We start from the raw sequence: 12,390 nt of genomic DNA, 5'->3' as shown, positions 1-12,390 counted from the left end.
TCCGATGATTTCCTGTTTGTACAAAAGGGAGCATTGATTTATTTTTAAGGCCTTTACTTCGTTCGCCCTGGAAATTGCCGTCATGCCAGTACATAGTATTCCGTGAGCCAGCGAAGCAGTCGTGTCAGATAATGCTTTAGCACAAGACCAACGTTAATTGAAGATGGACACGAGCTTGATTATGCATCTACCCCAATCGTAACTTCAATGGATGCGCTATTGGCATATCGGTTTGATGAGCGACACCACCTACAACTAAGGTACCTACCTAGGTAGACGTGTGGAACAGCTCAATGCAGCACGGTCTGTCCGCCTAAAGCATCCACTCTTCAGTTGCCTGATCGGCTGCATCGGATTCTGAGAAGAACTCTGTGTTGCATCCACGGCTGCCTCCTCCACTCGACTACTCTTTATACTTCTGCACCGGACGATCGACACAAGCCTTGTCGATTACTGCCAATACGTACACTCTGATAGCGATCGGAGTCTTGCTTGCCGCCTGCGGTTTAGACTACCATTCGACCTACGGATACTCGCCAGCAGCCTAGATCGACATCAATAGCCAGGCAGGCCTCCGTCACTCGACAAGATACGGCGCGATGGCGTCTTCCGTGTATTCGTCGCTGAACACGGCACGCGCTAGAACCTTCGTGCAACGTTTGCCGCTCTTCACACGCCTCGTAATTCTGATTGTTGTTCTGGCTTGGGCTGCAGGATTGCAGTCAACATGGGATATCCGGCAATGGGGGTCACTGGTCCCTGACCAGCTATCATTCACTTCAGGTTTGTTCCCACGTCAACCTTTTGCCATCAGGATACGCCGACTAAGCCTACCACGTTTCGTCTAGCTTACCGGATCAATACCTTTCCTTTTATTCATGTCAATCTCATACACACAATCTTGAATATTTTGGCTCTAACGCCATTGATGGACCGATTTGAATCAGAGTTTGGCACTTTAACCTCGATATCCCTTTTCATCGGCCGTAAGACAGCCTCAGGACGACTTCCCGTTGGGACACGACTGACCCGATGCCAGCTCTGACAACTATTCCTGCCGTTGCCTATACCATTATCGAGTTGCTTATTCTCCGACGAAACACTCCGGTCATGGGGGCTAGGTGAGATGCACCCAACTGATGCGACAACACATATGCGTGATGCTAACAAACACTTGCAGCATCTGGGTCTTCCTTCTCCTTGGTGTTGAAGCTATTCGGACATACAAGACGAACCCTCATTTGACAATTGGCACGTGGAAGATACCGACATGGACAATACCGCTGATCGTAGCTGTAGTGGTTTCAGCGCTTGTACCTGGTACCAGCCTCTTAGGCCATCTATGCAGTCTCGGGGTAGGCTACCTTTGTAAGTCCCCTTCTCCTTCCACGGCTGAAAATTTCAAGCTTTACTGACAAGCCTGACATAGTTGGACTCGGCTATCTAAAGTTCCTTGCACCCCCTGAATGGGCTCTGCGCTGGGTGGAAGCAAAGCTGAATCTTCTCGGGCGTCTCCCGCACTACGTCAGCGTGGATCAGAAGACCTACGGCCGTTTTGGTTTGTTGCCGTCAGGTGGGCACGCCAGCAATAATGTGCCGATGTCTCTCGTCGGGTCATCGCAGCGATTAGGAGCTTAGGCAATCACGAGCACACGACTTGCCACAAGCTGCAATCATAATGTACACATCGACCTTTGCGCTCGGTTGTCGTTCCGGTTTACCTCAGTTTCAGGCGTTTGCGGAGTTGGATATGTTGTGGGATAGATCGTTTTGCGAAATACTTGTTCCTCGGCGCACCCGCGATGGTCCGCACAACTGGTTGTAGTCTTGTGGCGGATGACAGTAACTGGACTGGGTCTATTTCACCTGGACTCCGAGCATTACTGATGGGATGGCGGCGCTTTAATGAGACGCATCGAAGCAGTGGATCGTGGCATACAATGTAATGTTTTTTTGGTCCACTTGCCAGTACCTTGGTTAGCTGGCTAAGCTCTCGAATGCAGGTCGCGTTTTCAGATCCGTGTGTTACTACACCGCTTATAAGCATCTGCTGGTATGGGATCTCACATGCTGGTCAAAAACGTGGGGCTCGTGTATGTCTGTCAATGCAGGGAGTAGATGCACGGCAGGCGGGGACCCCTGACAACGGAAAGTGGTCTTGTCTTGCTGGCCTACCAAGCCTACCTAGGTAGGTAGGCATTGAAAACACTACGCCAACTCAACGTGTCGTAGATCTAGAACCGACACTGGGCTAAGTACTGGCACCACCACTATCCGACCTGTCGTTGTTTAAGCGTTAACAGGATTTGTTATCATCAATCCTAGTCCTGGTCTGCATTGTCAAACACATCTTCATCGAGGCGCTACCTGTCTTTGTGTTATTGGAGGGAATACCTCCTAGAGATATACACCATGTCGCGCCTTATCTGTACGTCCATAGCCTTACGTTCCAACAACACCCTCTTGAACCGGCTACACCTTACTGACGCGATTGTCTACAGCTTCAGCACTCTCCATCAGACGCGACCCTCGCCTACTCAAGCTGCCTCCATATCTATCCCTTCTCTGCATTATTGGAGGGATAGCTTGGCTCTTTCTTCTGCCACTCAACGATTACTCGCGAAGGACATATATATCCGAGAATGCGTTGCTCCCTGGCCAGGTGCACACTTACTTCGCTGGTAGCGATCAAAATGTCTTCCGAGGATACAAGCACGAAATTGATGGGCTTGCGGGCAAGAGTAATTACGAGTATGGCCCATGCAGCCACATCCACCCAGTATGTCTTGAGACTAACAGAGTACTGCAGGATCAATAATTACCTGGAAGCCCTGCTTCAAAGCTTTGGCATGAAGGTTGGCCGTCAAAATTACACATACGAGTCGTCGGGATTTGAGTATGCCGGCGAAAACCTTTACGCTATCCTACAAGCCCCCCGCGGCGACGCTACCGAAGCCATCGTCCTCGTCGCAGCTTGGGAGAACACTGATGGGATGCGCAATACTATAGGGGTGCCACTTGCATTGACACTGGCGCGCTACTTCAAACGATGGTCATTATGGTCCAAAGACATAATCCTGGTCATGCCACCAGACAGTACAACCGGGACGCAAGCCTGGGTGGATGCTTATCATGACGCCCATGATCCGGCGCGAGTTGCGTCCTTGCCAATCAAATCAGGCGCACTACAGGGTGCTATCGCCATCGATTTCGCACAAGAGCATCGTTTCAAGAACATACACATCGTCTATGACGGAGTGAACGGCCAACTCCCCAACCTGGATCTCATCAATGCCGTTAACAGTATTTCCAACGGTCAGATGCACATGCCAACACTCATCCAAAATATGTGGAAACACTCCGACAAGTATAATGACCGCCTGCGTACTATGCTTCGCGGAATGCTGAAGCAGGGCCTAGGCTATGCGTCTGGTCCCCACAGCAGCTTCATCCCCTATCACGTTGATGCTGTTACACTTCAGCCCTTTGGCGATGGGTGGCAAGATGAAATGGCCATGGGCCGTCTCATTGAAGGGTCGTTCCGTAGCCTCAACAACTTGCTGGAACACCTGCACCAAAGCTTCTTCTTCTACCTGCTTATGAATAAGGATCGCTTCGTTAGTATTGGCACATACCTGCCCAGTGCCATGATTCTTGCTGCAAACTTCAGCATCATGTCAATATTCTTCTGGGTCAAGAGCGGTTACCGGGAGCCTGGAGATGGTTCACAGAAATCTGGGTCAGGCCCTGGTTCAGCCGGCTCAACAACGGTTCAAAGAGAACTCTTCGTACCCCTTTTGGCTGTGACGATAAGCCAGTTCCTAGGGGTCTTTCCTCTCTTCCTTTTCAACCATCTGCCAGCAAACGTAAGAGCTACTTCCGTTTCGCGTTATATTCCAGCTAACCAGATGGCAGCTGCTCTCCGTGGCTTTCTCAGCTTTTGCGGTTCTGAACTGTATTCTTCCTTCAGTGCTATCCTTCATTTTAAAGACAGCATACCAGCCCACTTTGCAGCACTATCAGCTCATCAAATGCTTCTCGCTGCTTCTGCTGGGCATGTTCCTGTCGGCTCTGGCTACGTTAAATTTCTCGCTTGCATTTTTCATTGGGCTGCTCGCCAGTCCTTTGACCTTCGTGCAACCATGGCCCAAGAACGACTTCGCCAGATATGCATCTTCGGCACTGTTGCAACTCGTGTCTCCAACGGCGGTGATGTTTTCCGCAACAGCTTTCTTTGGTCTAGATGTTGGAGAGGTGTTGCGGAACGCAGCATTTGGATGGAATGTATGGGGCATGTATACGCCTGTAGTCATCTGGTGTGTTTGGTGGCCTGCGTGGATCGCGGGGTCGGTGATGGTTCTTGGGCCTACTTCTTGAGAACAGCATCCTTCAAGCCTATCAATGATATCACTTCCCAATGCAGTCATCAGGCTCGGCATCACCACAAGGCGCCACTGCATTGGTGCGCTGCTCCCACTTGAGATGCCCGAAGCAAAAATGTAATTTCATGAGACTGGCCCGCCCAAACCGGACTTTTATCTCAAGGCGCGTCCAAACTCACTTGGTACATGTTTTCAAGGTATTATACATGTTACAACAGTCACGTATGCATCCTGCTGTTACGTTCCATGGCATCATTTCTACCTGCTTCCTGCTCTCACCGAACACTACGCAGCCCACACATCACCTCCGGCTGCCTCGATCCAGTTGCCCAGTTGATTGACGCTCGAGTCCCATTCCAGCAGACGGTCTCGCATGTTGCCAATCTGCTTCAGGTCCAGCACCTTCGGCTGCACCCAGGTAATGTGGGCCATCCCGTCCACCTGGTCAATTGTGCCCCGGAGAAGGCCTAGGCTGAGCGCCTTCATGATAAGGTGCTCGATTTCGTCCGGGCGCACCTTGGTCTCGCTAGCTATGTCGGCAAACGTCATGGCACGGTCGTGCGGTGGCCGGCGGAATATGGTCTCCGTCAACGAAGCAAGATAAATCTTTTGGCGGAGGTGGTCCGCATGCTCATTGAGAAGAGGTGTGGAGGTGATGTTGCCGTAGAGCACGTCAAACGCGGCGAGGTCGCCCCGGTTGAAGGCGAAAAGAAGGTCTCGCAGCCAAGCATTCTTCTTGCTGTCCTTAAGAGCATCGAGAATTGGATGCAGCAGAAGTTCGCCAAAGTTATAAATACTGTCAGATAGGAGGGCGGCAATGCTCAGATGGTGAGCGCGGCCATGTCGTTCGTTGGCGGATAGCGAGCTGATGTCAATGCAGGCCAAGTAGCGGAGGGCGTTGCGGTAGTAGGCGGCAAAGTCCAATTTGCGCTGGTGGTGAACGACGTATTAGTCAACCAGTCGCTTGAAGTCATGGATAGACCATCTCTTACCTGGTAGTAACTGGCGTTGGCATCGTAAAAGGCGGCATGGATAACAGTCTCGACCGAATCAAAGGTATCGAGTATCCTTTCCGCTGCGTCGAGGTCCTTTCGGGCGCCATCAAGATCCTCGAGATCGAGCTTAACCCGCGCTACAGCCACAGATGCATAAACAAAGGCATCTTGTGAGTTGGGACGATCTACTTTGGTTGCAACGCCTTGCAAGAAGGCAAGCTTCTCGTCGTCATCTAGTCCATCATTTGTCAGCATCACTCTGCAGCTTGCTTCCGACAAGTCATGCAACATACCATCGCATTCGTCGGCAGCCTTGAGAGCAAGGTCCACGAGCTTCAACTGGTTGATCTTGTCGGCAAACTTGAGAATGAATACTTTGTAGAAGTCGAGTCGTTGAGGCGCGCTGCCAGGATGCGCGAAGAACTCGCCCAGTGAGTCCGTCAACTGGTGCCAAAGCTTGCGTTCCCAGTAATCTTCAAACTGAATTATGTTATGCTGAAGCTCTTCGGGAGCCTTGTCGCGCTGCTCGGCCAGAAAATCGGAGATGGTGTCGGCACTCATATTGGCTAGGCTAGAGCTGCAAGCTCTCGTCTTGTCAGGGATAAGTTCGCTCCTGGAAGACGGTGATCGGATGGCGAGTTCAGAGTGGGTGATCTTACGGCGAGGAGACGTCTTCTCGAGTAAGTGCAGTTTGCAAAGAATGGACCAGAATCCGGCGATAACTGTGAAGTGTGTGCCAGAGATGCAGTCTTGGGCAGTGGATGCGATTGTCCAGGAAGGTAAGAGAAGGTAGGTAGGTAAGTGTGTACTGGAGCCAGGTGCGCTCCTAGGCGCAGGTACCTTGTCAACGCGGCTGCCGGGAGCCTGGTCGTACCTGACGTGAGGCCTTGGTTGATAGGCAGGTACCTCCTACCTTAGGTACCTAAGGTACGTCGAAGGTACCTCCCTGGCAGAGCTCCGACTAGGTAGCTAGTGGGGTCTTACCAGGTGTCTCTGTGAGAAGCACTGTCCCGGCCATGGTGACGGCTGAGTCAGCAACCATTCTCAGCCTTTACCAACACGTGACCGTTCATTGGTTCGTGCTCATCAACGAGCCCGTGGTTCATGACCCGAAGTGCGCGCATCGTCCCGCGAGCTTTGTGACTGAACCTCAGCATTGCCACCATCAATTGGGACCGAATTGCCCTGTCTGGCCCTCGCCTGGACTCGAAAATGGCTCCTCTTCAGACCGCCGTGCGGTCGACCCCTAAGGTTGCTCAGAACCTGTTGCGAAGGCAGCCGATTTCCGATATTGCAATCACCCGGACTGGCAAACCCATTCTACGCACCCAGGGCGGAAGGTCAGTCATCGAGGTCAATTGAATGCTGGGGAGGGCTTTGCTGATTCCTTCGTATAGATCCTCCCTCGGCGGTACGTCCTCGATCTGTTGACAGGCGCACGATGCCATTCTAACGATTTTCCAGGCCACACAGCCACCGTTTTTGGTGCAACGGGCCAGCTAGGACGCTACATCGTGAACAGATTGGGTAGGATCGCACGCCCTATGTCAACCCATTCTTCGATCTGACAGCTTTCCAGCTCGCCAGGGATGCACCGTCGTTGTGCCATTCCGCGAGGAAATGGCCAAACGCCATCTCAAGGTTACCGGTGACCTTGGCCGTATCGTCTTTGTTGTATGTTTCCCTTGCGATACCAATGCATAACCTGACTGACCTTTGGCAGGAATACGATCTGCGTAACACCGAATCAATTGAGCAGAGCGTCAGGCACTCAGACGTTGTCTACGACCTGGTCGGCCGAAACTATCCCACCAAGTACAACCAACCACCCACCTGTCCTTGTTCACGTCTCGTGCCTTGTTGGCTGACGATTCGCACAGAAACTTCTCTCTAGAGGATGTCCATATCGAGGGTACCAAGCGAATAGTCGATGCCGTGGCCAAGTACGACGTCGACCGTTACATCCATGTCTCTAGTCACAGCGCGAATCTTGACTCGCCTTCCGAATTCTACCGCACCAAGGTTCGTTGGATATGTATCGGAGACAGCTGTACGGGTACTGATATGGTATGCAACAGGCCCAGGGTGAGCAAATTGCACGCAGCATTTACCCCGAAACCACCATCGTTCGGCCTGCTCCTCTGTTCGGCTTCGAGGACAACCTTCTTTTGAAGCTTGCTTCCGTTCTGAATCTTCTTACGGCGAACAACATGCGCGAGCGCTTTGCTCCTGTTCACGTAGGTTCCACCTGCCTATCTGCCCATCCAGATTCTGCAGTGTATTTAACTCGCTTAGTCTATCGACGTTGGTCATGCTCTTGAGCTTATGCTCTACGATGACAACACTGCAGGACAGACTTTCGAGCTCCACGGACCCAAGACGTATGCCATGTCTGAGATTGCGGAGATGGTCGATCGGGAGATTTTCAAACACCGCCGCCACATCAACGTCCCTAAAAGCCTTCTGAAGCCGATCGCCGGCCTTCTTAATAAGGCCCTATGGTGGCCTACATTGTCTGCTGACGAGATCGAGCGCGAGTTCATCGATCAGGAAATTGATGAGACGGCCAAGACATTTAAGGACCTCGGCATCGAGCCCGGTGATATCAGCAAGTTCACATATCACTACCTGGTCAGTATATCACGATGCACCAGTCTTTGATACAGTGGCTAACCTCTATTGTAGCAAGGGTTTCGTAGCGGTAATTTCTACGATTTGCCGCCTGCGACTGAAAAGGAGAAGAGGGAGGAGCGAAAGTATCTGCATGTTGGCGATGAGTTGTGAGATGCGATTCCATTTGCGCCCTTGTTGGAAGGGTTGTGTAATGGGTGTCTGGTTGTAAATAATCACTCGGTTTAGAGTAGGTGTCGCTTCACAAACAAGTCTCTTATTCTTAGTCAACTTACCTCAATGGAAGAGAGGATATCGCTTGATTCATGGCAAGATGATCGTTCGCGCGCGACAATGCGCGGGTTATGAGACTGCCGGTCTCGGCAGGGACAGTGGCTGCTGATTAAAATCGTGTCTGCCCGCGGACGTCTGAACGCGCTGGGGGATGGAAGACAGAGCGGACCAAAGGAACAACAGAAACACAGCATCATCGTGAATATAAGTGTGACCGTGTGACTTCCGCGAGACGAGGATTTGGTAAACCTGTCAATCAGCTCGCAAGCGTCCCCGAGTAATGATCTTGCCATATGGAGTAGGACGGATTGTATCCCCTTGATTCAATTTGAGGTGACAAGACTTGGTGGAAAGAGTTGTTTGTGAATTTTGAAAGGAATATAATGCGCATTCTTTGCCTCGAAATGCAAGAGTCGCAGGTGCACTGGGTTCTAGCTTTCAGGCTTCACAAATCCCACGTTCTTGTCTTATGTAAGTTCGGCCACTGATTTTCTCCACTTAGGCAAGTTCATCTTTCAGACAGGAAGCAACAACACCAAAGTGAATGAATTAAGAGCCTGCAGCCTGCTCTGACGTCTCACCTCGTCTACCCAAGTACACACAGCGGCAAAATGGATGATTCGGACGACGAGCCCCTGTATGTCGTATTGCGAATTCTAGGCAAAATCCTGTCAGGAACTGAAATTCGTCCCACAGTGCCCTTTCGTCTCACGCACTTGCTGCGCTTGCAGAGTTCAACGCCGAAAAGGATGCGCATCAAAAGCGCTTTGAGGAGCTGAATGCAAAGGCTGAAGAAAATGCGGCGAGGAATGTGCCACTTTCCATGTCTGTTTTCGAAGAGGACTGGAACAAATCGCAATTCTGGGTATGTGAAAGTTGACGGAATGTCGCTACGCAACATTCTGCTACACGGCTCAAGAAACCAGCCTTGGGAGATGGCTAACCGATGAGGCCTACAGTATTCGGACGAAACAGCACTGGCTTATGCTGGTGAGCTTCTTCGTGACGCCGACGAGGCGGATACAGTTGCCGTCGTCTCAGCTCCCAGCGTCTTTATCGCGTTGAGGAACCTCTTGGCAAGTCACATGTGCAGCATGTCATAATTGTTGTCGACGAAGCATCTGACTATTGTGACCACAGGGCCAGTATGGTCCGGAACAGCCAAAGCCTAAGATTATACTGTTAGAGCATGACGACCGCTTCAGGATGTTCCCAGAGTTCATATGGTATGACTTTGCTCACCCTTTCAAACTGCCAGGTAGGAACAATTCCATCTTCCACAAGAAGCTGCTTGCCCTCGGGCTTCTTGTTTGGCTTGACGCGAACGACACCAGAGCACTAACATTCGGAAGCCGAGCTCAAAGGAGCGGTTACTCGCATCGTCTGCGATCCGCCATTCTTGAACGAAGACTGCCAGACCAAAGGTATAGTCGTACCCTTTCAAGATATAGAGACGGAAACTCCTGAAATAGTTACGCAAGTTTCGCTGATTGTGTTCGCAGCTGCTATGACGGTCCGATGGCTGGCTAGCCCTCGAGTCACAACTACGGGTCGCGTGATTGTTTCCACCGGCGAACGTATGCGAGACCTCATCGCCAAGGTGTATAGGTCGTTCGGAGTGAAACTGACAACATTCGAACCAAAACACGCGCGAGGGCTCAGCAACGAGTTCTGCTGTTATGCCAGCTACGAGTGTCGGTTGTGGACGTGGCAGCAAATGGCTGAAGGTGGGCAAGAACAGTGATGCCGTGGCATGCATCCATGTGTGATTCGGTATGTGCATGAGACTGCACATGATTTGGAGAACAGACTGTGAAGATCTTCCCACAAATGCCACTGTTTCACGTACAATAAGGATTACCGCCTGTCCTCCAAACTCCAATACAAACAGATGGCCTGTACCCTGGTATGCAATGTTGTGTGCCCTGTCCAACGCCGTGAAATGCCGACTGTAGTAGTTCTCTCGTGCCTGCTCTATCGCGCAGCCATCGGTGATATGCAAAGCGTCTAAAGTCCTTGCCCTCATGGGCTGTACCCAAAGAATTCGGAGTGGCCGTGCAGAAGATACGAGCTTTAGGCTCAGGAAAGGGATCTGATGATGTAGAACAGCAAGTATGGTTGTGCACTGAGGACGTCAGACTTTGAGGCCATCTCAACCTTGTGGTCATTGAATTTGAACCACTGATCGGCAACTCGGCAATAAGAAACATAGTGACCTAAATGTTTTCATCAGTCACATTTTCATAACTTCATCAAACATTTGACAACTCACCCGTATCTATTTCGCCAACGTGAACAACAACGCTAAGGAGATCATACGTGCATGACCTTGCCAGCTCAAAGGATTCTTTCGTATCACTTCCCTTGGCTCTGTTGGTATAGGGGAGCATGTTCAGTTGCAAGGGAAAATTGACTGTCGTGTCAATTTTGGACGGAGCCCTATCGTGGCGTCCTTGCTTGAACTCGAATCGCTACAGCGCGTCATTAGTGATAAGCGCAGATATTCCTTACTTGTGTCCTACATACCTTGAGCTGGATGGCGAGCACATTGGGAAGCCGTTTGATGCTCGTGTTTCGCCTTGCCTGTTGTGTGGAGTCACAATTGTGGCAGCGATACTCGCACTTGTCTGATTTCACGTACTCCTCGTCGAGACACTCTTGAAGGGTAAGACTAGGTTGCTTCTGCCCCGTCTTTCTAGCTCTTCGCTGCGCAAGGTTGTCGAGACCCAAGCTGAGGTCGAGAAAGGATTGTACAGCATTAGTGACCCCGCCACAATTCTGACAAGTCGTGGTGCTCTGAAGCTTGCCGTAGAAAGTTTGATGGATGATACAGTTGCAACTATGCTCGCTCCCAATCTCGGGTGGCTTGCCGTCACCATTGCGTTCGTGGAGTTCTTCTGCAAGAAACTGGAAGAATTCGTGAGCATCCTGCTCCTTGGTGGTGACCAGATTTTCGAACGCTTTCTTCTCAGATATCCAAAAGCCGGACAAAATACTAGCAGCCGTAAAGCCGTTCGTGTTCTCCACGGCGTAAAAATCCTGAAACATGTCGTCCATGGCGCAACTGAGGCAATTGCTCAAGCTACAATCAGTGCTTTGATGGCCATCGCTCAGATAGAAGTTTCGAAGCAGAGGGTTGTGAAGGAAGCTCTGCAACACGACGTTCTGATAGCATGTAGCACCAGCATTGTAAATTCCACGAAGGCCGTTTGCCTTACATGAGGCGGTTGTGGTGTTTGTGCTGATGTAGAGAGGGTTGTCCTTTAGGCTTTCCGCGAACAGCTCGTCGTGTTTCCTCTTGCGATCTGGTAAAAGCGCTGCATTAGCCCTTTGTACGCGGCACATGTTCTGTTGAAAAGTATTGAATATGAAGCTTACTAGAGAACGTGCCAGTGCCCATTTTTCTAACTCTCAGGTCTTCCAAAGTGGGATCCCAGACCAAGTCATCACAAATCTGACAGTAAAGAGTCCCGCTTCTGGAGTCAACATCTTGTGACGTGTCAGCTGCGGAGATTATTTTGGTGCGCAAAACTGGGCGCGTGTTGGAGGCTAACTTACAAAAGCGATGCTGCTTTTTGTTTCCGTGTTTGAGACGCTCTTCCTCCGACACAATACTCGAACATTGCAAGCATAGGTAGTTGGCCGTGAGCGACGTTACAGGTTGACCATCATTGTTCTTGGACGTCTGTGGAACCAGTGGGGTTTGTTCAAAGATATTACGGAGGATCATCTTGTAGTGGTGAACAGACTGATTCGTTGTGTCCTGTGACTGGGACAGCAGCATCTGGACGTGTTCTATGGCCGGTCAGGGATCTCTTCCTGCAGCTATCACGTTTGCATTCCAATTTGCTGGTAAAAAGGGGCTGAACTAACCGCAACCAAAGATGGGCATCCCAGGGGCTGGCGACTTGACCCTGGCTGTCTTAGGAGACAGAGGAGTATTTGGCTGGGCAGACATAATAGGACGTCGTTTTGGCGATGACCTTGTTGTCGGAGAAGAAGTGAGAAAAGGATTGGGTATTTTTTGTGTCAGCGAGCTATTGTGAAGGTGTTCTCTTCTCAACTTCTCGACCCTCTAATTTGGCGATAGCAGGCAGTTGGCCGGTCGT

At 50.9% G+C, this 12,390-nt stretch overlaps 6 protein-coding genes across 6 annotated transcripts; 4 read left to right on the top strand and 2 right to left on the bottom strand.

Annotated features, from left to right (window-relative positions):
- Window positions 1-297: 297 nt before the first annotated feature.
- On the top strand, window positions 298-1,967 carry VDAG_02331 (rhomboid protein). The gene is made up of 5 exons (XM_009658360.1): window positions 298-783; window positions 849-986; window positions 1,040-1,121; window positions 1,181-1,368; window positions 1,430-1,967. Exons 2-5 carry the CDS (start codon window positions 929-931, stop codon window positions 1,636-1,638), a joined length of 537 nt encoding a protein of 178 aa, XP_009656655.1. The 5' UTR covers window positions 298-783; window positions 849-928; the 3' UTR covers window positions 1,639-1,967.
- A 331-nt stretch (window positions 1,968-2,298) lies between these two features.
- Window positions 2,299-4,421, top strand: VDAG_02330 (GPI transamidase component GAA1). The gene is made up of 4 exons (XM_009658359.1): window positions 2,299-2,428; window positions 2,502-2,751; window positions 2,810-3,866; window positions 3,916-4,421. The coding sequence occupies exons 1-4, from the start codon at window positions 2,413-2,415 to the stop codon at window positions 4,375-4,377; spliced, it is 1,785 nt and encodes a 594-aa protein (XP_009656654.1). The 5' UTR covers window positions 2,299-2,412; the 3' UTR covers window positions 4,378-4,421.
- A 200-nt stretch (window positions 4,422-4,621) lies between these two features.
- On the bottom strand, window positions 4,622-6,158 carry VDAG_02329 (26S proteasome regulatory subunit RPN9). The gene is made up of 3 exons (XM_009658358.1): window positions 5,671-6,158; window positions 5,375-5,610; window positions 4,622-5,312 (listed from the first exon to the last, which is right to left on the bottom strand). Exons 1-3 carry the CDS (start codon window positions 5,936-5,938, stop codon window positions 4,668-4,670), a joined length of 1,149 nt encoding a protein of 382 aa, XP_009656653.1. The 5' UTR covers window positions 5,939-6,158; the 3' UTR covers window positions 4,622-4,667.
- Window positions 6,159-6,538: 380 nt separating this feature from the next.
- On the top strand, window positions 6,539-8,272 carry VDAG_02328 (NADH-ubiquinone oxidoreductase 40 kDa subunit). Its single transcript, XM_009658357.1, has 9 exons — window positions 6,539-6,717; window positions 6,775-6,788; window positions 6,842-6,904; window positions 6,957-7,051; window positions 7,101-7,192; window positions 7,258-7,399; window positions 7,456-7,614; window positions 7,673-8,008; window positions 8,063-8,272. The coding sequence occupies exons 1-9, from the start codon at window positions 6,590-6,592 to the stop codon at window positions 8,159-8,161; spliced, it is 1,128 nt and encodes a 375-aa protein (XP_009656652.1). The 5' UTR covers window positions 6,539-6,589; the 3' UTR covers window positions 8,162-8,272.
- A 527-nt stretch (window positions 8,273-8,799) lies between these two features.
- Window positions 8,800-10,182, top strand: VDAG_02327 (N(6)-adenine-specific DNA methyltransferase). Its single transcript, XM_009658356.1, has 6 exons — window positions 8,800-8,918; window positions 8,978-9,146; window positions 9,241-9,357; window positions 9,422-9,539; window positions 9,634-9,705; window positions 9,784-10,182. The coding sequence occupies exons 1-6, from the start codon at window positions 8,893-8,895 to the stop codon at window positions 10,023-10,025; spliced, it is 744 nt and encodes a 247-aa protein (XP_009656651.1). The 5' UTR covers window positions 8,800-8,892; the 3' UTR covers window positions 10,026-10,182.
- VDAG_02326 (ubiquitin carboxyl-terminal hydrolase) lies at window positions 10,013-11,338 on the bottom strand (the record flags this gene model as incomplete). The annotated part of the gene is made up of 3 exons (XM_009658355.1): window positions 10,013-10,497; window positions 10,554-10,752; window positions 10,808-11,338. 3 exons carry the CDS (start codon window positions 11,336-11,338, stop codon window positions 10,361-10,363), a joined length of 867 nt encoding a protein of 288 aa, XP_009656650.1. The 3' UTR covers window positions 10,013-10,360.
- Between the last annotated feature and the right edge of the window lie 1,052 nt (window positions 11,339-12,390).

This window comes from Verticillium dahliae, genomic scaffold (assembly GCF_000150675.1).
Source record: "Verticillium dahliae VdLs.17 supercont1.3 genomic scaffold, whole genome shotgun sequence".
Classification (NCBI taxonomy): domain Eukaryota; kingdom Fungi; phylum Ascomycota; class Sordariomycetes; order Glomerellales; family Plectosphaerellaceae; genus Verticillium; species Verticillium dahliae.
This window is presented reverse-complemented; position numbering and strand designations above follow the sequence as displayed.